General features: G+C 44.9%; 1 protein-coding gene across 1 annotated transcript in view; it reads right to left on the reverse strand.

Annotated features, from left to right (window-relative positions):
* DNAH10 (dynein axonemal heavy chain 10) overlaps positions 1-23,347 on the reverse strand; it is a 151,903-nt gene that overhangs the window by 101,788 nt on the left and 26,768 nt on the right. The window contains 8 exon segments of the mRNA XM_042909590.1: positions 164-371; positions 990-1,154; positions 5,739-5,890; positions 6,321-6,493; positions 7,362-7,487; positions 8,204-8,380; positions 11,078-11,248; positions 14,372-14,566. Coding sequence (XP_042765524.1) covers positions 164-371; positions 990-1,154; positions 5,739-5,890; positions 6,321-6,493; positions 7,362-7,487; positions 8,204-8,380; positions 11,078-11,248; positions 14,372-14,566 — 1,367 coding nt within the window.

Raw genomic sequence — 23,347 nt, forward strand, 5'->3', positions numbered from 1 at the left:
AAGCCATCCTTCCCTCCTGTGAGCGCTCTTTGACCAGAGAGCAGACTTACTGTCCAAATCATTTCTATTCTGCACTCTATGACCCTTCCTTTAACTACTTCTATGCGTAAACTCCTTTAATCTATGCACACTGCCTTCACGACAGGAAACGAGGTGGACTTACTTCAGGATGAGCTTTGTCAAGACGTCATAAATTTTATGTTCCCAGTATTCGTAATAGAAGGCCAGTTTGGGAGCCTTGCCTGTGTTGGTGTGGATGACCAGACCCTCGACTTTGGTCAGCAGAGGCCCAATGGCAAGATACCACCTGACCATGTGGTCCACGTCTTTGGCCCTTTCTCGCTCAACGTGCTCAAAGAATTCCTTCACGCCTGAAGAGGAAGACACCGGTTACAGTCCTTCGTGAACACGGGGAGGGATGTTACTCGCAGAGCCATCCAAACGCTAACTGCAGATCTTAAAAATACAAAAGCAGCCGCCAATCTAGACCGCAAGCAGAAAATACGTCAACACCAAAAGTTCACGACACGCCCTAAGTAAAAGAATAAATGACAACACAGGGATGTGCATTGCGTGTGCCAAAGCACACCACGTGCAAAAGGCGGCTTTTATTTTCTCTGGGCGATTTTGCTTTTCTTGAATTGCTTTTAGACTCATCTAAGACCGCTTAAAAGATGTTGCTTGAACAAGTAAACGTGAGCCCATAAAAACACAATCTGTGTTACTGTTATAAAGTTATTGACAAAAGTACTACTGGTCTGCACAGAGTCAGAGATCCGTGAAACTAAGCAAGACATAAAACAGGGCAAAAAGCAAGAATTACCCATGATCCTTTCCAGTAAATGACTAAGACCTTTAGGAATGGTTTTATTCCTAAACAAACGTGGGGGAGGGGTGGGGGGGTGCACGCCTGTGCACACGCAGCCATGACCAATGGGTTCTTTCATTTAATTTCTTCTGTAATCAGAGAAATAAGAAATCATATCTACCTGGGAGTTCTTCCTCACTTTTAGCTGCTGGATATTTAAAGAGATTTACAGACTCTATTAACGTCAGCCTGGAAGAAATGTCGTCTGAATTCTTATGAATCTGGTGGACAAGGGACTCGAATTTCCCAATGGCCTGTTTGCACCGAGTTATGTAGTCAGCAATACCTTCAGAAGGAGAAAAGAGAGAGAGGAAAAAAAAAAAAGATACTTGGCTTTCAGCTCTTTCTGTCCATACCCTGCCGACCAACATCCAGAATGTTAATATTGGCATCCCTTCCCAGGAGAGACCATGTCCATTCCATCCCCTTGGGTATTCGTGGTAGCAAACATCCACGTAGCACCCTTGGGGACTAGGACAAGGAGCCCTGTTCTCAGAGTCAACTGAACGATACATTTCTCCTGCTCAGATTTTAGCAAATCATCATCTAAAGCACTGTGAGGAGAAACAGAAGGTCCAGCTCTGTTGTCTTCTCACTGGCATGGCAACCTGAACCTACACTCTACCCTGACCCGCGTACATCACCTTTGGCCTGCTGCTTAGACAAGTAACCAGCAGGGGCGCATGGGGGGCTCGGTCGGCTAAGCTTCCGACTTCGGCTCAGGTCATGATCTCACGGTTTGTGAGTTCGAGTCCTGCGTCAGGCTCTGTGCTGACAGCTCAGAGCCTAGAGCCCGGAACCTGCTTCGGATTCTGTGTCTCCCTCTCTCTCTGCCCCTCCCCTGCTTGTGCTCGTGCTCTCTCTCAAAAAATCAATAAACGTTAAAAAAAATTTTTTTAAAGAAAGAAAAATAACCAGCAATAATACGAATAGTATACCTGGATTAAACACATGTGATTGGTCATATAGCAGTCTAGGCATATTATTCTGTCATCAATTTTTTACAACAGTCCTGTGAATTGGGTATTAATATTATGCTGAATTTACAGATGAGGATATTGAGCCTCCACAAGGTTGAGTCACGTGGGCGGAGCTGGACTTTTAACCCAGGGGTTTAGCTCCGGAGCCCAAGTCCAAACATACATGTTTTCCACCCAAAGGAGATAGGAAGAAGAGAAGGAAATGACAAAGAAAAGAAGGGAGAAGATTTGAAAATAAGGGAAAGAGGAAGCAGGGGGAAAAAGAAGAGCAAAAATGCCTTTTTAAAAAAAGTAAAGGGAACTTCTACTTCCAGGAAGAGGGGGGAGATGTGCTTTTCCTTATTCCTCCTGCTAATCACAGTTAAGAACCCTGCACATTATCTATCAAACAAACATAAGACTCTAAAAAGTGGAGAGAAGCCAACTGGCTAGGGACCTTGAGTCCCCACTCGGCGACCCAAGGGTTCACAGTGATGAATTTCCTGGGTTCTTTTTCCTTCTGTATCTCAGATGCGGAGCTGAAGAAGCTGGCAACCATAAATGCCAAAGTCCAAAAAGAAGCCTGCCCTCTTTAGCCAAAGGACCAGGAAAGGGGCATCCTGGCAAGACAGAAAATTTTACACAGTCACTGCTCTGCTCCAAACTCCATAGACAAAACCATGACCTCACTCAAACTCATTCCGGTAAGAGCCTAGATTTCCACCTTCATAAAACTGTGATGAGGCACCCCAATGTCTCTGCCCCTCATGCCTGTCATGATAGCATCAGCGAAGGCCATGGAGGCAGACGGAATTACATTAAAAAATTAATTGTATTTCTACAGACTAGTGGCAAACATGTGGACACCAAAATTAAGAACACAGTATCATTTACAACCATTCAACAAAAAATTAAATACTTCAGCATAAATCTAACAAAACACGTACAAAACTTGTATGTTGAAAATGACACAGTGCTAATGAAAGAAATCAGGGGCATCTGGGTGGCTCAGTCAGTTGAGCATCCAACCTCAGTTCAGGTCATGATCTCATGGTTCCTGGGTTCGAGCCCCACATTGGGCTCTGTGCTGACATCTTGGAGCCTGGAGCCTGGAGCCTGCTTCAGATTCTGTGTCTCCTTTTCTCTCTGCCCCTCCACTGCTTGCATATTCTCTCTCTCTCAAAAGTAAATAAACATTAAAAACATGTTTTAAAATTAAAAAAAAGAAATCAAAGATCTAAATAAATGGAAAGATATACCATGTTCATGGATCACAAAGCTCAACCCAGTACAGATATCAATTTTCCCCAAACTGATATACCGAGTTAACACAATTCCCATCAAAATCCCAGCAAGCATTTTTTGGTAGATACAGACAAGATTATTCTAAAATTTATATGGAAAAACAAAGAAACTGGAACAGCCAAAACAATTTGCTTAAGAGAAAAAATGGTTAGAATCAGGCTACCTACCCAATTTCGAGACTTAGCATATAGCTACAGACACATAGATCAACAGAACACAAAACCCAGAAACAGACCCATACAAATATGACCAACTGGTGTTTTACAAAGGTGCAAATGCAACTTAATGGGAAAAAGTCACCCTTTTCAACAAATGATGCTGAAGCAATTGGATAGCCATAGTCAAGGAGAAGGAGGAGAAATTAGCCTCACCTTAAGCCTCACACTTTGTACAGAAAAAAAAAAATCAAGATTGATCACAGACTTACCTAGAAAATATAAAATTATAACATACTTGGGGGAAAAAAAGGAGAAAATCTTTGGGATGTCAGTCTAGGCAAAAAGAGTCCTTAGACTTGACACCAAAAGCATGATCCATAAAAGGAAAACTTGATAAATTGGGGTTCTCAAAATTTTAAACTTTTGCTCTGCAAAAGATGCTGTTAGGAGAATGAAAACACAAGCTACAGACTGGGAGAAAATATCTGCAAACCACGTATCCCACAAAAGGCTAGTATCTAAACCATATAAAGAACTCTCAAAGTAAAAAAGCAAACAATAGGATTAGAAGATGGGCAAAAACACAGACATCTCACCAAAAAAGACATACAGATGGCAAAGAAGCACACGAAACGATTCTCAGCATCATCCCCCAATACAGAAATGCAAATCAAAGCCATGAGATCATCACAGAGCTACATGATGGCTACAATTTTTTAAAAATAGTGATAATACCAAAATACTGGCCAACATCCAGAAAAAGTGGAACATACATTGCAGGTGGAAATATACGATAGCACAGCCAGCTCCACGGCAATTAATTTAAAAAAAAAAAAAAAAAAGACTAAATATGCGAGTAGTAGGGGACCCAGAAACTGCACTCCTGAGCACTTATCCCAGTGAAATGAAACTCACGTTCACATAAAACCCCACACACAAATGGCTTTATGGCACAAACGTCTACTCATCATAGCCAAACCTGGAAGCAACCCAGATATCCTTCAACAGGTGAATGGCTAACCTAACTGTGGCACATTGAAACCATGAGATTTCAGTCACCAGAGGAACACACTACCGATATGTGCAACGTCTTGGACGACCCTCCAGAGAATCAGGCTAAGGTGGAAAAGTCAACCCAAAAGGGCATATATGATTTCCTTTATAGAGCACTCTAGAAATGACGAAATTATAGAAATGGAGAATGGATTCGCGATTGCACGGGTTGAGGCTGGGAATGGGAGTGAGGTGGGTAGGACTTTAAAAGGGCAACATGTGGGGTCCCTGGGTGGCTCAGTCAGTTGAGCGTCCGACTTCGGCTTGGGTCATGATCTCGCGCTCCGTGAGTTCGAGCCCCGCGTCGGGCTCTGTGCTGACAGCTTGGTGCCTGGAGCCTGCTTCCAATTCTGTGTCTCCCTCTCTCTCTCTGCCCCTCCCCCACTTATGCTCTGTCTCTCTCTCTCTCTCTGTCAAAATAAATAAACATTAAAAATTTTTTTTTTTTAAAGGGCAACATGTGGAGCACCTGGGTGGCTCAGTTGGTTGAGCGTCCGACTTTGGCTCAGGTCATGATCTCACAGTTTGTGAATTCCAGCCCCACGTCGGCCTCTGTGCCGACAGCTCAGAGCCCGGAACCTGCTTCAGATTCTGTGTCTCCCTCCCTCTCTGCCTGCCTCCTTCTCTCTCTCAAAAATAAACATTAAAAATTTTTTTTAAATAGGGGCGCCTGGGTGGCTCAGTCGGTTAAGCGGCTGACTTCGGCTCAGGTCATGATCTCACAGCTCACGGGTTCGAGCCCCGTGTCAGGCTCTGTGCTGACAGCTCAGAGCCTGGAGTCTGCTTCGGATTCTGTGTCTCCCTCTCTCTCTGCACCCCCGCCCCCTGCTCACACTCTGTCTCTCTCCCTCTCTCAACAATAAATAAACATTAAAAATTTTTTTAATTTTTTAAAAATAAATATAAATAAAAGGGCAACATGAGTTATCCCTGTGGCATGGAAATGCTCTGTGCCTCAACTGTCCATGCATCTGAGTTGTGCGTTGTACTACAGTTTTGCAAGAAGTTACTGCCAGGGCACTGGGTAAAGGGTAAACAGGACCTCTCTGTATTAATTCTTACAACTGGGTGTGAATCTATAAATTATCTCAAAATTAAAATTGTTAATATTAGAAAACAATAGAAAAATATTAGGAAAAACAGTAAAGGCTGCTTTATTTTTGGAGGAGAAAGCACTGGGTCAGCAGAGTGCCCAAATCTTGTCTTCAGTCCCAACAAAAGCCTTGAGATGAATTCAAAGTTCCACCAAATATAAATGATTAATATTCAAAACCTGGGTGTTGACCGTATCTATAGACACGCAAAGATTATAATTCAACTAAAATAATCTACAAGCATATATCTTTTGCATTCCAAAGTCTACAAGGCAATGAATAGGAGGATGAATTATGTTACCTAGTGAGTTCCAGTTTAACCTCTTATATCCAGACCTAAAGACTCTTATCAATTCCTGGGAATGATCGTCGAGAAGCAGAGCCTCTGCCTCATTTAACTTTCCTACGAGCATGTGATAATGATCCAGCATACGCTGTATTCCGTCTGTGTACCTGTGCGTTACAGGAAAGTCATTGACATGAGGACGCACAACAGAGCTCGTAAACAGCTTACCCTTTATCTACGTTACAAAAGACCTTTAACCAGCCTAAAACTTTGATCGAAAGGTTTGCAGAAATTTAAAACAATGCCAACCTTCCCACTAACTTCCTTTTCTGGAAAATATCGGTATACTTCTCATTAGGAAGTGTTTGTTTTAACACATAACAGGTTTGTTATTGTTACTTTCAGGTGAATGGAGAGATACACAGTTCGCACATTGCTTCGTTTTAATTTCCAGCATGGTAAATACCGGTAGCTATAAAATGCAGACAAATGAAAGCAGGAGGGGGTGGGGTTGTCAATAATTTTTAACGGAATGGAATAGGAAGGGGTCCTGAGATCAAAAAGTTCCCTGTTGATTTAAGAGACAAATCTTTTTACCTAAGAAATTTGTCCTCCTGGAGAGCAACATTTCTTGCTAACTCGGGGACGGGGAATCCTAACTGTTCCAAGTACTTTGTTTCGTTAATAATCTCCCTGAGAGCAGGTGAAAAATTTATTACAAACACGGCCCCCTTCTCGGAGTTCGCAGCCTCATCAGCAGCGGCAGAAGTCTGTGGAAGAGACATTTCACAAGCATGGCAAGGGCGGTCCAAGAAGCGGTCCAGACGACCCAAGTTCAACATAAATTTGCAGACGATCAGCGTAGGGCCCTTGATGCCCTGATGGACCGGGAGGCTGGCTGGAGCTAGCTAGAACACGTATTTTGTTCAGTGAACAGGGTTTAAAGAATTCGACTTAGCCACCCACGTCCAAAAAGCGCTCAATCGCACGCAAATCCGGAATTCTGGCTTCCCTGGAAAAACCAGGAACGCTGACAAGCAGAGACCGGGATTGAGCAGGAGCTGCCCCTTTTGATGGGACCCAAGCCGTCTCCAGTCTGGCCCTCTGCACTCATTTCGGAACCTACTTCAGGGTTTCAGAGGCCACACACCTAGAGATGCTGTGCGCGGGTGTCTCCTCCCTCACGGCTAGTATTTCTTTACGGAGCATCTGCTGGGCAGTAGGCTCCGGCTAAAGCACTGTACATAAGGGTGAATCGTGCAAAATGGTGTTTTTTCCATAGCTCAACTGTCAGCCATTTCACACCCGATTCAGCTAATACTTTGCGTGTTGATATCATCTGATCCAACTCGTTTTACAAATGGGGAAACTGAGGCTCGGTGTGAAGCCACTCGCCCACAGAGTCAGCAGGGCTGCCGGATTCGGGCGCATTTCCTAACCGTGACCTTATGCTGCCTCCGCCTCCTCCCTCTCTGCCCCTGTCCTCTCCTCCCCGGACAACCTTGGCCCTTCTCTGTCTTCCACTTGGAAATACCTATCAACGGCAAACCGTGCCGACAAACCAGACCTCCAGAAAATCGCAGACGCCATCACCTAACCCGACCGCCACGATCTGGACAAGGGTCTGGAAGTACGCACCTTAGTAAGCAGACTCTTCTTCATAAGATTCGGCAGGGCCTGTTCCGTTACCTCTTTCCACAGCTCATACTTTCTGTCTTCGTAGTCTTTCATTGTCCAGCCCACCTCCAAGTACTTCTGTCTCACCTGTCAAAGAACTCAGCAATCGTCAGTTTGTCCTCAGAAATCTAACACCTTTTCCTCTCTTTCTCTCACTCTATTAAAAAAAAAATGTTAGTGCATTTTGCAAAAATAGGTATACAGATTTCCAAGAATTTTGCAGGGTATGTATGAGAAGGTACGGCTTGAAATCCAGGCCGACGAGCAGAGATCAGCAGACCTCAGCCCAAGAGCTAAGAACGGCTTTTACCTTTTGAAATTTATTTTTAACGTTTATTTATTTTTGAGAGAGAGAGCGTGCGCAAGAAAGGGAGGGGGAGAGAGAGAGAGGGAGACACAGAATCCGAAGCAGGCTCCAGGCTCTGAGTTGTCAGCGCAGAGCCCGATGTGGGACTCGAACTCACGAACCGCGAAATCGTGACCTGAGCCGTAGGACGCTTAACCGACTAGAGCCACCCAGGCGCCCCTACTCTCTGGACCTTTCAAGAAAAGATTTGTCAACCCCTTCTATATAACATTCAAAACCCCATGGGTGGGGGAGGAACAGTATTATCAGAAAGATGGTCACCCTCCAGAGAAGCTGAAAATCAAGTTCAGGGAGAAGCCCGATCATATGTATGAGCCCGAAATCAGGGACCACAGGAAAGGCCTTCGAAGTCGCAGGCCAGGATCTGCTCCTCACACCGGCGGCTCTAGGTCGCCCGTGAGATACGCCCGGCGACAGCTCCGGGGAAGCAACATACCTCTCTTCCTCGGTCACTCTCCAATATCTCCTCCACTTCCTGAAATCGGAGGATGGTGTGCTTGATCCGAAAGAACAGGGACCGTTCCCAGTAGATGGCACCTGCTACCGGAGGGTGGTTCTTACACAGTGGCGGGTTGTCCAGGTTCTGAACAAAGAGTTTATTAACTATGTCGATCTGAAAAGCAATCAAAAGTGGTCTGTGATATGCATCAGCATGTTCGCCAAGAAAGATTTAACTTGAGATGTAGGTCTTTACATTTTTAATGGTTATGTATTGGCGGGGGGGGGTTGCAGGGCAGAGAGAGAGAGGGGAGAGAGAATCCCAAGCAGCTGTCAGCACGGAGCCCGATGCGGGGCTCGAACTCACCAACTGTGCGATCATGACCTGAGCCGAAACCGAGAGTCGGATGCCCAACTGACTGAGCCACCCAGGCGCCTCAAAGCTTACCATGTTTAAGTGCATTTCAGTGGCATTAAGCACATTCACACCGTCACACAACCACCACCTGCATCCACCTCCCACACTTTCATGGTCTCAAACTGACACACTGACCCGTGAAACACTAACTCCCCCTCCTCCTCCCCTGGCCGCTGGTGCTCTCCACTCTACTTCCTGCCTCCGGGAATCTGACTCCTCTAAACACCTCATGTAAGTGGAATCATACAGTAATTGGGGTTTTTTTGACTGGCTTCTCTCACTTAACATAATGTCTTCAGATTCACCCATGTTGGAGCCTGTGTCACAATGTCCTTTCTTGGGGCGCCCGGGGGGCTCCGTCGGTTGGGCGTCGGACTTCGGCTCACGTCATGATCTCACGGTTCGTGGGTTCGGGCCCCACGTCGGGCTCTGTGCTGACAGCTCGGAGCCTGGAACCTGCTTCGGATTCTGCATCTCCGTCTCTTTCTGCCCCTCCCCTGCTCATGCTCATGCTCTGTCTCTCTCAAAAATAAACATTAAGGGGCGCCTGGGTGGCTCAGTCGGTTAAGCGTCCGACTTCAGCTCAGGTCATGACTTCACAGTTAGTGGGTTCGAGCCCCACGTCGGCCTCTGTGCTGACAGCTCAGAGCCTGGAGCCTGCTTCAGATTCTGCGTCTCCCCGTCTCTCTGCCCCTCCCATGCTCATGCTCTGTCTCTCGATAATAAGTAAACATTAAAAAAAAATAACAAAAAATAAACATTAAAAAAAATTTTTAATACATAAATAAAAATTTAAAAGAGAAAAAGAATATCCTTGCTTTCTAAGGCTGGGAATATTCCATTGTATGGACAGACCACATTTTATGTATCCATTCATCTATCACAGTTCATGAGTTCAGGCCCCGCGTCGGGGTGTGCCCTGACAACACGGGGCCTGGTTGGATTCTCTCTCTCCCTCTTCCCTCCCCCGCTTGCTCTCTCTCTCTCTCCCTCAAAATAAACAAACATTTTAAAAAAGCCTTCTTTGCAATTTTTTAGGGTATACACCCAGAAGTGGATTTGGTGGACCACATGGTCTGGACCTGTATTTTATTATTTTATTTTTTAAGTTAATTTTTGAGAGAAAGAGAGAGACAGAGAGGAGAGAAACAGGGCACGAACCGGGGAGGGGCAGAGAGAGAGAAGGAGAGAGACACACACACACACACACAGAATCCGAAGGAGGCTCCCGGCTCTGAGCTGTCAGCACAGAGCCTGATGCTGGGCTTGAACTCACGACCTTCGAGATCATGAGCTGAGCCGAAGTCAGACACTTAAACGACTGAGCCCCCCAGGCGCCCCTGGACCTGCATTTTAAAAGAAGCATCTCCACACTCTCACGTGGGTAATTAGATGTGGGAGACAGAATAACATCCCCCCCCCACCCCCCAGGCATCCCCTGGTCCCGATGCCCAGAATCTGTAAATTTACTACATTACATGACAAAGGGGAATTGAGGTTGACAATCAGCTGACCTCATAATAGGACTATGACCCCGGATTATCTGAGTGGGCCCAAGGTAATCACAAGGGCCCTTACAAAAGGAAGGAAGAGGCGGAAGAGAGGGTCAGAGTCTTTCCCCAGACGGAAGTGGGACTAGCCATCGCTGGCTTTGGAGATGGAAGGGGGCCACGAATCTCTAAAAGCTGGGGGGAAAAAAAACAAGGAGATCCAATCTCCCTAGAGACTCCAGAAAGGCTACAGCCCTGTTGACTCCTTGTTTTCAACCCAGTGCAACCACTGTAGACTTCTGACCTTCAAAGCTTCACGTAAAATAACAAACCTTTACTACAAAGTAAAGGTTTTTACTACAAAGTTCGTAGCCTCTTGGTACCGCATCAAGAGGAAACCACATATTTGGAGACCAGTTTGTCCCTTTGTATTTTGCTAACTGACGTTGACCAAATTATTTCACATATTCTCATTTCATCCTCTGAATAAGATGATAAGTTGGGTTTTTTTGTTTTTGTTTTTTTGTCTGTTTCTCCCACTGGGTACTTGAAGGAAAAATCTGCGTTTCATTTACCTACCTCTGTGCCTAACACCATACCTGGAAATATGTGAGCACCGGATACATTGTTCTGAATTAATATGCAAATACATACATGATCTCGGCACACGGTTAGCTAGGACTTCTGCTGTTACTAATGTGATTGTTACAACTACAAACTCGTACAGAGCCCATCACAATGTAAGGTGTATGATATTGTACTTGATAAATCCTTACTGAATTTCCTCACTAAACAAACAAACCCACTTTGTTTTGGTTATCTGTGGCATGTGACATGCTCACTGGGGAAAATTCCACAGCCTCTCTGAATTTGAATAGGAGAGACAGATAATGGCCCCATTCAGTTCTCCACATTTTGCCCAGTGTCCTTCCACTGCTCTGGCACCTGTCGATCTTTCAATTACCTCTTTACAATACTGTGCCAGGATATCATTAAATTTCATCATCATTTGCCGATTAATAGCGTCCCGTGAACGAATATGCTTAAATTTTAGAAGCATGTCAAACGCTGCTTCAGCTGATCGAAGTGTCTTAAAAGATTCATCAATAAAATTTTTTGCTTCTTTTTCAATAACCTGCCAAAAAAAAAAAAAAAAAAAAAAGCACAAGTCAGAAACACAGCCCTCACGTCCCCATAATTATCCTGCAAAAACAAAGCGGCAAGAAATAAGCAAAAAACAAATTTGTGACTTGCGATAGATTTCCCTTGTGCTTTAGTGGAAGCTGGTGCCCAGTTAAAAACAGCAGATTGGCTACATTGGTTTTCTGTTCCCCTCCCCTTGTTCCACTCAGAATGGTAGGAAGGAAATTTTTTTTTAAGTGTTAACTCCTACAAACAAAGAAAGCAGGAGAGGACACAACAGGAGAGAAGATAGTTCAGGAGTCTTAGGCAGATGGAAAGTAACTCTACAGAAGGCAGAGGATTACAACGAAATGCTGGCAATAGGGGAACAGGTAGGTACCTGTTTACTCCCCACGAGACCTCCATGAACATTTGGAGACACGAGGCACCAGGAAGGCGAGGGGCAAACACAGGATCCCTCCTCCGCCCTGCACAGCCAGGCCACCATGTACCCTCTATACCCTCATCCCGCCCCAGTCTATGAAGAGTGGAAGGTTAGTTCTAGAAAAATTGAATCAGAAGGACAGCAGAGTTGTGATAATGCTAGAAGCTAGAAATCAATGAACAATACCCTCAATATCTGAAGAAAAGTTATTTCTTTTTTGTTTGTTTAAGTCTTAATTTGAAAGACTGAGAGAGCACAAGCAGGGGAGGGGCAGAGAGACAGGAAGAATCCCAAGCAGGATCCATGCTATCAGCACAGAGCCCGATGCAGGGCTTGAACTCTGGTCATGTGAGATCATGACCAGAGCCGAAATCGAGGGTCAGGCACCCAACCGACTTAGCCATCCAGACGCCCCCCTCGCCCAAAGAAAAGTTACTTCAATCTTAAATTCTGTACCTAACTTTATTCCAGAATTCACACAAGACATAAAAGAGAGATGTCCCATGAAACCTTTCTTAGGAAGATACTAAAAAATGTGCTTCAGCAAAACAAAGGCCTAAACAAGAAAAGAGGAAGATGTGAAATCTAGAAAACAGGATCCAATACAGAGGAGAAAAGATGAGAAGTCCTAGGGTGACTACTTTGCAATAAAGCTAAAGAGCAAACAATATAGACTGGGACAGAAGGACAGAGAGCTCTGGGACAAAGGCCTCCAGGAAACTAATAGCACTCATATTTTTAAGCAGACAGAACCCATTATTGATAAATATGTGGCAGAGATGTTAGAGCAGTTGGGGGAAAAAATAACAGGTATGTAAATAACCAGGCAAATAAAAATAAAAGCAATGATTAACTTCAGGAAAAATGAAGGGTTGAACAAGAAAGGCAGTGTGCTTATGATGTGCTTCTTGGCTCAGCAGTGAACACTGTTTACACAGACATAAGGAGTAAACACTAATCATTAATTTAGCCAAAAGTTATGATAAATCTATGTTAGATGACAGGGGGACAAGTGGGTATGGGGAAGGAGTAGGACAGTAAAGTCCACATCTACTCTGAAAAGTTAACAGTTGTCTGAAACTGATTATATTAGATACATCAGGAGATAACCACATTGGCAAGTTCTTTAGAAAATATGAAGGTGAACAACAAAAGAAACATCTAGAATTGTGAAAAATGACATCAAGAATGGGAACGGAGAAGGTTAAGCATGGGGCTGTTTTTTCTTATTATTTGCCTTTTAGTATTACTTGACAAAGTGACTTCAATGAAAAATTCAATTTAAAAATTAGTAACACTTAGGGGCGCGTGGGTGGCTCAGTCGGTTACCCTCTGACTTCAGCTCAGGTCACGATCTCACAGTTTGTGGGTTTGAGCCCCACGTCAGACTCTGAGCTGACAGCTTCAGATTCTGTGTCTCCCTCTCTCTGTCTGCCCCTCCCACACTTGTGCACTCTGTCCCTCCCTCTAACTAAACATTTTTAAAAATAAAAATTAATAGGGGCGTCTGGGTGGCTCAGTCAGTTGAGTGACTGACTTCAGCTCAGGTCATGATCTCGTGGTCCATGACTTCAAGCCTTGCATCGGGCCCTGTGCTGACAGCTCAGAGCCTGGAGCCTGCTTGGGATTCTGTGTGTCCCTCTCTCTCTGTTCCTCCCCCATTCATGCTCTGTTTCTCTCTCTCTCTCTCTCTCTAAAAATAAGTAAATATTAAATTAAAAAATAAATGAAAATAACACTTAAAACAAAACAGAAGCTAAGAATACACCGGATGTAATTAAAATGGAAATGTTTAGATAACCCAAGAACAGTCTGGGGTTGCCCATAGAAAAAGATGCTCTGGTTATAAAAACAATTACTCAAGACCTAAAGTGGGGACGCTGCTGATGTGCCTCCCACATGAAGCTGAAAGAGTAACCACGATGGACCATCCCCCATCGTATCACGCTGTGTGGCGTGAAACCATATTCTCAGCTACAGCCTCTCTTTGACAGGTTCTGCCTCCCCCGTACCCCAGGCCACAACCTCCTAATATCATCTCCCCACCTCCTCTCATTCCCCGGCCTAAATCAGCCTATGCTGTGACCAGAAGAACCTTCGTCAACCATAATTCTGATTACCTCACTCTGTAACCTCAGTGGCTCCCTACTGCCTACTAAACCAAGTCCCATTCTTCAGCCTCCTATGTCCTCCCCAATTATACAGCAAACCCACCTTTGTGGAGATGCTACTGTGTCTAGCTTGACTTAACCTTATTCTGCCTAGAGATAGGAATGGGGACAAAAAAGATTAAGGAATGTTCATTTTTATCTTACATTCCTCAGTATCATTTGTTTTTATTTATTTATTTATTTAAATTCAAGTTAGTTGACATATACGTGTAGCATTGGTTTCAGAAGTAGAACCCAGTGATTCATCCCTCATATATGACGCCCCGTGCTCATCCCAACAAGTGCCCTCCTTAATGCCCACCATCCGTTTAGCCCATCCCCCCACCTTCCTCCCCTGCAGCAATCCTCGGTCCGGTCTGTATTTAGGACTCTCTTATGGTATTGCTTCTGTTTTTTACAAGTAAGGGTATTACTTTTTGTGATAAAAAAAAAAAAAAATCCTAAGCATAACGAAACAAATTTAACATGGGGGAACCATGGTACCCACTCCCAAGATCAAATCTATAGATGAGTTACTTGCCAGAACTTCAATCTTGAATTCATCCATCACATACTTCCAGTACTGGGAAGACTTGATGCTGAAGGGGTCAAAGGTCAGGTTTTCCATGGGGGTGACCAGGCTGTCCACCCTGCACAGGACATCGTCAATGCGCTTGGGATCCCCCGTCACTGCCTTTAGTTCTGGACCAAATATATTGTAAAATTCCTCCATAACCTGTCCAAACAAACAAAACACAGGGAGGCTGCCTTTCGGTTTTCCATGAGTGTGTTTAACGTTTATTTACTCTTGAGCAAGAGACAGGGTCGAGCAGGGGAGGGGCAGAGAGGGAGGGAGACACAGAATCCGAAGCAGGCTCCAGGCTCTGAGCTGTCGGCACAGAGCCCGATGCGGGGCTCGAACCCACAAACCATAAGATCATGACCTGAGTCAAAGTCGGATGCTTAACTGACTGAGCCACCGAGGCGCTCCTCTCATGAACGTTTTAACTGCAAATAGATTGCATGTCTAGATTTGTCTGAGGGCAAGAATCATGTCACACAGGCAACTTCCTCCCAGTCTAAGACCTCTGGTACTATGCCCACTGCACATGGGACAAGATCCACACATCCTGACACAGTTTGCAAAGTCTGCATGTTCAGGCCCCCACCTACCCAACCCCTTCCCCCACCGCTCCCCACACCCCACCTCCTTGCAGCCTCGCTGGCCTGCTTTTACTTCCACATTCCTTTCTGTCACAGGGCCTTTGTACGTGCAGTTCAAACTGCCTAGCTAGCTACTTCTCATCAATGAATACCACTTGGTCACGTCCAAGCCCTCAGAACAGATCAGGCTTCAAGTACACACCCCAAAAGCCCCAACAGTAGAGCACTCACTTCAGCCACACCTATGCATTTATATGATTATTACGTCTGCCACCTTTCCTCTCCCAGACTGGAAACTCCATAAAGCCACGGACTATGTAGGTATTTGCCAGGGCCAGCTTCATAGGTGAGTGACCCAGGCAGGTGCACAGGGGCTCAGGCTTAGTAGGACCCCGTGCTGGGTAGAAGGATCTGCTACAAACGTCTTGAAATTATTTTTTTTTAACATTTATTTATTGTGGAGAGACAAAGAGAGAGAGCGTGAGCAGGGGAGGGGCAGAGAGAGAGGGAGACCCAGAATCCGAAGCAGGCTCCGGGCTCCGAGCTGTCGGCACAGAGCCCGCCACGGGGCTGGAACTCCCAAACTGTGAGATCACGGCCTGAGCGGAAGTCGGATGTTCAACCAACTGAGCCACCCAGGCACCCCAGTAATTTTATCTTTGAGCATGTGTTTTGTAAATGAAATCTGATAGGGCGGCCGTGCACACATGTGAGCAGATACGTGGGATCTACTTGTCTGCTTCCACTTTGTCACATACAGCCCCACGAGCACAGAATTCTACTGGGCCCACGTACGGCAGTTCAGGGGGCTGGGGGGACATTCGCAGCCAGCACAGGGAAATGTGTCACATCAAAGACAAGTACACGAGGACACAGGCTGCGATGAGAGACCACCTTCTCCCTTCAAGCCGGAGTTTGCTTCCAGAACAGTGAGCTAGGAAACACACCTGATCAGGAAACCACCATATCGGTTCTATAACTTCCTGTCATTTCCCTGTGTTGGCCAACTACTCCCCCTGAGCGATGACATAGGACAAAGAGCAGGCAACCCACCCAGCCCTTCCTTACCCGTTGGTAAGCTGGAGGCAGAGAATCCTGGCAGAATGTGCTCACACCAAGAAGTGAGAGAGAGAAGGAGTTACGATGGCAGAGGGGTAGGGGGACCCTGGACCTGCCTGGTCCCTGGAGCCCAGCTCGGTCAACATCATATCATTCTGAGCACCTAGGAAATCAGCCTGAGGATTAAGAGAACAATCTGCACAATTAGAGGGAGAGACCGTGGCAGGTACCAGGAGGCTCAGAGACGTGAACTGGGGGAGAGAAGAGCCGCGGTGCCTTGGAGGGGAGGGAGCCCTTTTTCCGGAGAGAAGACAGAAGAGAGTGGGGGAGAGAGGGGGTTCGGGTCGTGCAAGAAAAACACCCCCCAAAACCACCGACCGGGGAATCGAGAGAAACGGACTATCACAAGTTTTTGCAAACAGAGGAGCTCACATTCTGAGGGTCTGGAAGTTTGCACCATTCCCGGAAGTCGATCCGGGCCGGGGGTGGAGGGGGGGACGAGAAGACCGGCGACAGCATGTCAGGTGGGGATCCCCGGGGGTGCACTGGGAGAGAACCTTCCCCTTCTCAGAGTACATCTGGAAGAGGGCAGATGGCCTCTCCCAGAACAAAAGACTTGGGGGCACACCTGAGCAGCCGATCCACAGCAGGGGACAGAGGCGCGCGCTAAGGGCACACAACGTGGCCACAGCTTGTCACTGTGCGTCACCATAAACTCCAGGCGCCTACGGGGCCACACAACTGCTTTTCTGGGACCGAACAGAGCCAGGCGCAGCACCGCAAGGGGCTCCTCCGGAGGGAGGAGCAGGTTCTTTAAGATTTGAAGTTTTTCTTTTTTATTTTAAACATTTATTTTGAAAGAGAGAGAGAGAGCGAGAGAGAGAGAGCGAATCCCAAGCAGGATCTATGCTGTCGGTGCAGAGCCCAACGTGAGGCTCAGTTGCACGAAGTGTGAGATCGTGTCCCAATCGGAAACCAAGAGTCAGACGCTCAACCCACTGAGCCACCCAGGCGCCCCAAGATTGGGAGTTTCGAATCCCAGCCCCACCAGCCTGGGCACAGTCGGCCTGTTGGCAGGGATCTGTCGGAAGCCTGGGACACAGGAGGGGAGACCGTAGGCTCGCCTGGGAGGCCTGAGCTCCCCTCCCTGGGGACCGGAGAGCGGGGTGATGCCACCTTCCCCGACCACCAGCACCCGGGACTTCAGCAAGCAACACAGCGCCCCCAGTGGAGGCTCGAGCCACTTACATCAGACCGCGCCCCCTGCGCCCTGCAGAGCCCTCTGACCGGGCGCCAGCCGGTGCAGGGGGCCTCTCCCCAGAGGAGGAGCACAGGCCCCCCCACACGCACCCCACCCACTGATCATAGAGGGCTCCAAAGCGTCAGCTTCAGTTCTGAAGCTGGAAATAGGACCAGACTTTTTTTTGTTTTGTTTTCCTTTGGAATCAGACTTAGAGTTTTTTGTTCATTTGTTTGCATTTTCATTTCCTTCTCTCACTTTTTGTGGGGCTTTTTGGGGTTTTTTTTAATTTCTTTTTTGAAGTTTATTTATTATTTGAGAGAGAGAGTGCACATGTGAGTAGGGGAGAGGCAGAGAGAGAAGGAGAGAATCCCAAGCAGGCTCCACACTCACCACAGAGCCTGACGCAGGGCTCGATCCCACAACCCTGGGATCATGACCTGAGCCGACATCAAGAGTTGAACATTCAACCAACTGAGTCACCCAGGTGCCCCCCTTGTCTCATTTTTTGAATGAGTCTCGTTCTTTCTCTCTTTTTTTCTCTCGTGGAATCAGGCTTATAGTTGTTTGTCTGTTTGGGGTTTTGGTTCCTTTTCCTTTTCTCTTTTTTTTGGATCGAGCTTCCTTTAACAAACAAATCAAAGCGCACGTAGTTAAAAGTCCAAACACTCCTCACTGCAAGCAAGGAGGAGCTCTGCAGAGGACTGACCTGGGGGAAAGAGCAACCAAAGCACAGCAGCACAGTGCCCCATCACCAGAAACCCTTCCCGAAGCACCAGGCCTGGACCCCCTGGTCCAGGTACGACCCCCTCAATACAGCAGTATTCTCAAGAGCAAGAAACATAACAAGCTCTCACAACACGCAAAAGACAAAAACCTAGACAAAATGACAAGGCAGAGAATTCCCCCCCAAAGGAAGATCAAGAAACCACAGCCAGGGATTTGCTCACCACAGATATAAGCAATATATCTGAACAAGAATTTAGAACACCAGTCAGAAGAATACTAGCTGGCCTTGAGAAAAAGCACAGAAGACTCCAGAGAAACCCTTGCTACGGAGATCAAAGACCTAAAAACTAGTCAGACTGGAAAAAGAAAATGCTGTAACTGAGAAGCAAAACTGACTGGATAGAGTCACAACAGGATTGAAGAAGCAGAGGAGAGAATAAGTGACATAGAAGATCGAGGGTTTCAGAATGGGTTAAAAGACCCATCGATATGAGACCCAAAGACACCCAGACTGAAAGTGAGGGGGGTGGAGAACCATCTACGATCCTAATGACATCAAAAGAAAGTCGGAATAGCCATACTTATATCAGACAAACTAGATTTTAAACCAAAGACTGTAACAAGAGGTGAAGAAGGGCACTATATCATAATAAAGAGGTCTATCTACCAAGAAGACCTAACAATTGTAAATGAAAACAATGGCTTTAAATGACACACTGGACCAGATGGACTGAATGGATATATTCGAAACATTTCATCCTAAAGCAGAATACACATTCTTTTCGAGTGCACGTGGAACATTCTCCAGAACAGATTACATACTGGGTCACAAATCAGCCCTCGGCAAATACAAAAAGATTGAGATCACACTGTAAGGGTTAAATTGTAGTGTAAGGCTAACGTGTAGCTTGAAAAATAACAGCTTTGTTCTGACACTGAAGGTCAAGAGATGACAGCCTTGCTTTGCTCTTGTAAATTATGCTTCATACTCTTACAAATCAGGCTTCACCAATGAAGGAAACAAAAGCTCAAAGAGAAGAGCATCAGAGGCAAGGTCAAGGAGATCCACTGGTTGCAACTTAGCAGCAAAAAGTCTAAAATAATCACTTCATCCAGCAACTGTTTCTAACTCATCTGGGAACTGTTTCTCTGTTCTGTTCCCAGGTGATGATAAAACGATGTGGTCGGCCATAAACACTCTGTACCCCGGCTGTTCGGGGCCACACTCTTATCAAGAGTGTTGGTCCGGATCGGTCGGCCTTGCCTCTCATTGTAATAAACTTTGTTGTGACTGTCACTGGTGCCCATAGCATTCTGTTTCAGGAGTTGTGTGAATGCAACAATACCATGCTTATTTTCAGACCACAACACTATGAAACTTGAAGTCAACCACAAGAAAAAAAATTGGAAAGACCACAAATACATGAAAGTTAAAGAAAATCCTACTAAAGAATGAATGTGTCAACCAGGAAATTAAAGAAGAAATTTAAAAATACATGTAAGCAAATGAAAAAATGAAAATGAAAACATTACAGTCCAAAACCTTTGGGATGCAACAAAGGCAGTCATAAGAGGGAAGTATATAGCAATACAGGCCTTACTCAAGAAGCAAGAAAAGTCTCAAGTACACAACCCAATACCTAAAGGAGCTGGAAAAAGAAGAGCAAATAAAGTCTAAAACCAGCAGAAGAAAGGAAATAAAGATTAGAGCAAAAAAAAAAAAAAACAACAACACATAAATTAAAAAAAAAAAAAAAGTAAAACAGACCAACAAAACTAGGAGCTGGTTCTTTGAAAGAATTAACAAAATTGATAAACTCCTAGCCAGACTTCTCAAAAAGAGAAAAGACCAAAAAATAAAATAAAATCATAAATGAAAGAGGAGAGATCACAACTGACACCACAGAAATACAGACAATTATACGACAGATTATTATGAGTAATTACATGCCAACAAACTGGGAAATCTGGAAGAAAGGGATAAGTTCCTAAAAGCATACAAACTACCAAAATTGAAACAGGAAGAAATGGAAAATTTGAACAGACCCATAACCAGCAAAGAAATTGAATCAGGGGGCACCTGGGTGGCTCAGTAGTTAAGCATCTGACTTCGGCTCAGGTCATGATCTCACAGTAGGTGAGTTCAAGCCCTATATCGGGTGAGCTCATGCCCTGTTTCAGGTGAGCTCGTGTCCTGCATCGGGTGAGCCCCAGCCCTGCTTTGGGTAAAAATCACAAGCCCCAGTTGAGCCCCACTTCTGTCTCTCCCTCCCTCCCTCTACCCCCCATGGGATCCTTCATCTCTCAAAAGAAAAGAAAGAAAAAGAAATAGAGAAAGAAAGAGAAATTGAATCAGTAGTCAAAAATCTCCCAATAAACAAGAGTCCAGAGACAGATGGCTTCCAAGGGAAATTCTACCAAACATTTAAAGAAGAACTGGGTGCCTCAGTCAGTTAAGTGTCTGACTCTTGATTTCAGCTCAGGTCATGATCTCAAGGTTCATGAGTTCAAGCCCCACATGGGGCTCTGCATGCAGAGCCTGCTTGGGATTGTTTCTCTCCTTCTCTCTCTCCTCCTCCACCACTCACACTTGCACTCTCTCTCTCAAAATAAATAAATAAACTTTAAAAAATAAAGAAAGAAGAATGACTACCTATTCTTCTGAAACTGTTCCAAAAAACAGAAATTGAAGGAAAACTTTCAAACTCATTCTATGAGGCCAGCATTACCTTGATTCCAAAACCAGACAAAGACTCCACTGAAAAAAAGAACCACAGGCCAATATGCTTGATGAACATGGATGCAAAAATTCTCAATAAGATACTAGAAAATTGAATCCAACAGTACATTAAAAGAATTATTTTCCATGATCAAGTGGGATTTATTCCCGGGCTACAGAGTTGATTCAATATCCACAAATCAAACAATGCGATACACCACGTTAATAGAAGAAAGGATACGAACCATATGAAATTCTCAATAGAGGCAGAGAAAGCATTTGACAAAATACAGCATCAATTCTTGATAAAAACCCTCTAAAAAGTAGGGATAGAGGGAACATACCTCAACATCAGAAAGACCCACAGCTAATATCATCCTCAATGGGGAAAAATGGAGAGCTTTCTCCCTAAAGTCAGGAACGTGACAGAAATGACCGCTCGCACCACTGTTGTTCAACATAGCACTGGAAGTCCTAGCCTCAGCAATCAGACAACAAAAAGAAATCAAAGGCATCCAAATCAACAAGAAAAAAAGTCAAACTTTCACTCTTCACAGAGGACATGATACTCCACATAGAAAACCCAAAAGACTCCACCAGAGAATTTTCTAGATTCATTGATACGAGAATTTAGCAAAGTCACAGGGTACAAAATCAACATACGGAAGTTCGTTGCAGTTCTTCTTTTTTTTAATATTTATTTTGGGGAGAGCACAAGCAGGGAAGGGGCAGGGAGAGGGGGACAGAGGATCTGAAGTGGGCTTTGCACAGACAGGTTGATGACAGCAAGCCCAATGTGGGGCTTGAACTCACGAACCACGAGATCGTGACCTGAGCCGAAGTCGGATGTTCAACCAACTGACTGAGTCACCCAGGTGCTCCTGTTACATTTCTATACACCAGTAATGAAGTAGCAGAAAAGAGAAATCAAAGAATCGGTCCCACTACCATCACACCAAAAACCATAACATACCTAGGGATAAACCTAACCAAAGAAGTAAAAGATCTGTACTCTGAAAACTATAGAATACTTATAAAAGAAATTGAAGACGCAAGGAAATGGAAAAACATTCCATGCTCGTGGATTGGAAGAACAATATTGTTAAAATGTCTATACTACCCAAAGCAATGTATACATTCAATGCCGTATAAATAACACCTGTCAAAATAACACCAGCATTTTTCACAGAACTGGAACTTGGAATTCAAAAATTTATACGAAACCAGAAAAGACCTCAAATAGCCAAAGTAACGTTGAAAAAGAGAAGCGAAGCTGGAAGCCTTACAATTCTGGACTTCTGGCTGTATTACAAAGCTGTAATCATCAGGACGGTATGGTACTGGCACAAAAACAGACACATAGATCAATGGAACAGAATAGAGAACCCAGAAATGGACCCACAACTATAGGGTGAACTAATTTTCAACAAAGCAGGAATGACTATCCAATGGAAAAAAGGCTCTTCAACAAATGGTGTTAGGAAAACTGGACAGCAACAGACGGAAGAACTGGACCGCTTTCTTACACCATCCACAAAAATAAATTCAAAATGGATGAAAGACCTCAGTGTGAGACAGGAAACCATCAAAATCCTAGAGGAGAACATCTCTTTGACCTTGGCCGTAGCAAGTTCTTACTAGACGCGTCTTCAGAGGCAAGGGAAACAAAAGCAAAAATGAACTATTGGGATCTCCTCAAGCTAAAAAGCTTCTGCACCATGAAGGAAACAATCGACAAAACTAAAAGGCAACCGACAGAATGGGAAAAGATATTTGCAAATGACGTCTCTGATAAAGGGTTACTATCCAAAATCTATGAAGAACTTCTCAAACTCAACACCCAAAAAAACAAACAATCCAGTGAAGAAATGGGCAGAAGACATGAACAGACACTTCTCCAAAGAAGACATCCAGATGACTGACAGACACGTGAAAAAATGCTCCACATCACTCATCATCAGGAAAATACAAATCACAACCAGAATGAGATACCACCTCACACCTGTCAGAGTGGCTAAAATTAGCAACACAAGAAACAACAGGTGTTGGCGAGGATGTAGAGAAAAGGGAACCCTCAGCACTTCTGCTGGGAGGGCAAACTGGTGCAGCCGCACTGGAAAACAGTATGGAGGTTCCTCCAAAAGTTAAAGTAGAACTATCCTACAACCCAGCAATTGTACTACTAGGTATTTATCCAAAGGATAAGGAAAAAAATACTGATTCAAAAGGGGACAATGTTTATGGCAGCGCTATCAACGGTAGCCCAATTATGCAAAGAGCCCAGATGTCCTCGGACTGATGAACGGATAAAGAAGAGGTGATATTTTATATATGCAATGGGATATCATCCAGCCATCAAAAGAGCGAAATCTTGCCATTTGCGAGGATACGGATGGAACTGGAGAGAATTCTACTTAGTGAAGTCAGTCGGAGAAAGACAAACGCCATATGATTTCACGCATACACAGAATTTAAGAAACAAAACAAAACAAAGGATCATGGGGGGAAAGAAAGAAAGGAAAAGCAAGAAACAGACTCTTAGCTCCAGAGAACACGCCAATGGCTACCAGAGGGGAGGGTGTGGGGAGGTGAGTGAACCAGGTGCC

Source organism: Panthera leo, chromosome D3 (assembly GCF_018350215.1).
Source record: "Panthera leo isolate Ple1 chromosome D3, P.leo_Ple1_pat1.1, whole genome shotgun sequence".
In the NCBI taxonomy this organism is placed as follows: domain Eukaryota; kingdom Metazoa; phylum Chordata; class Mammalia; order Carnivora; family Felidae; genus Panthera; species Panthera leo.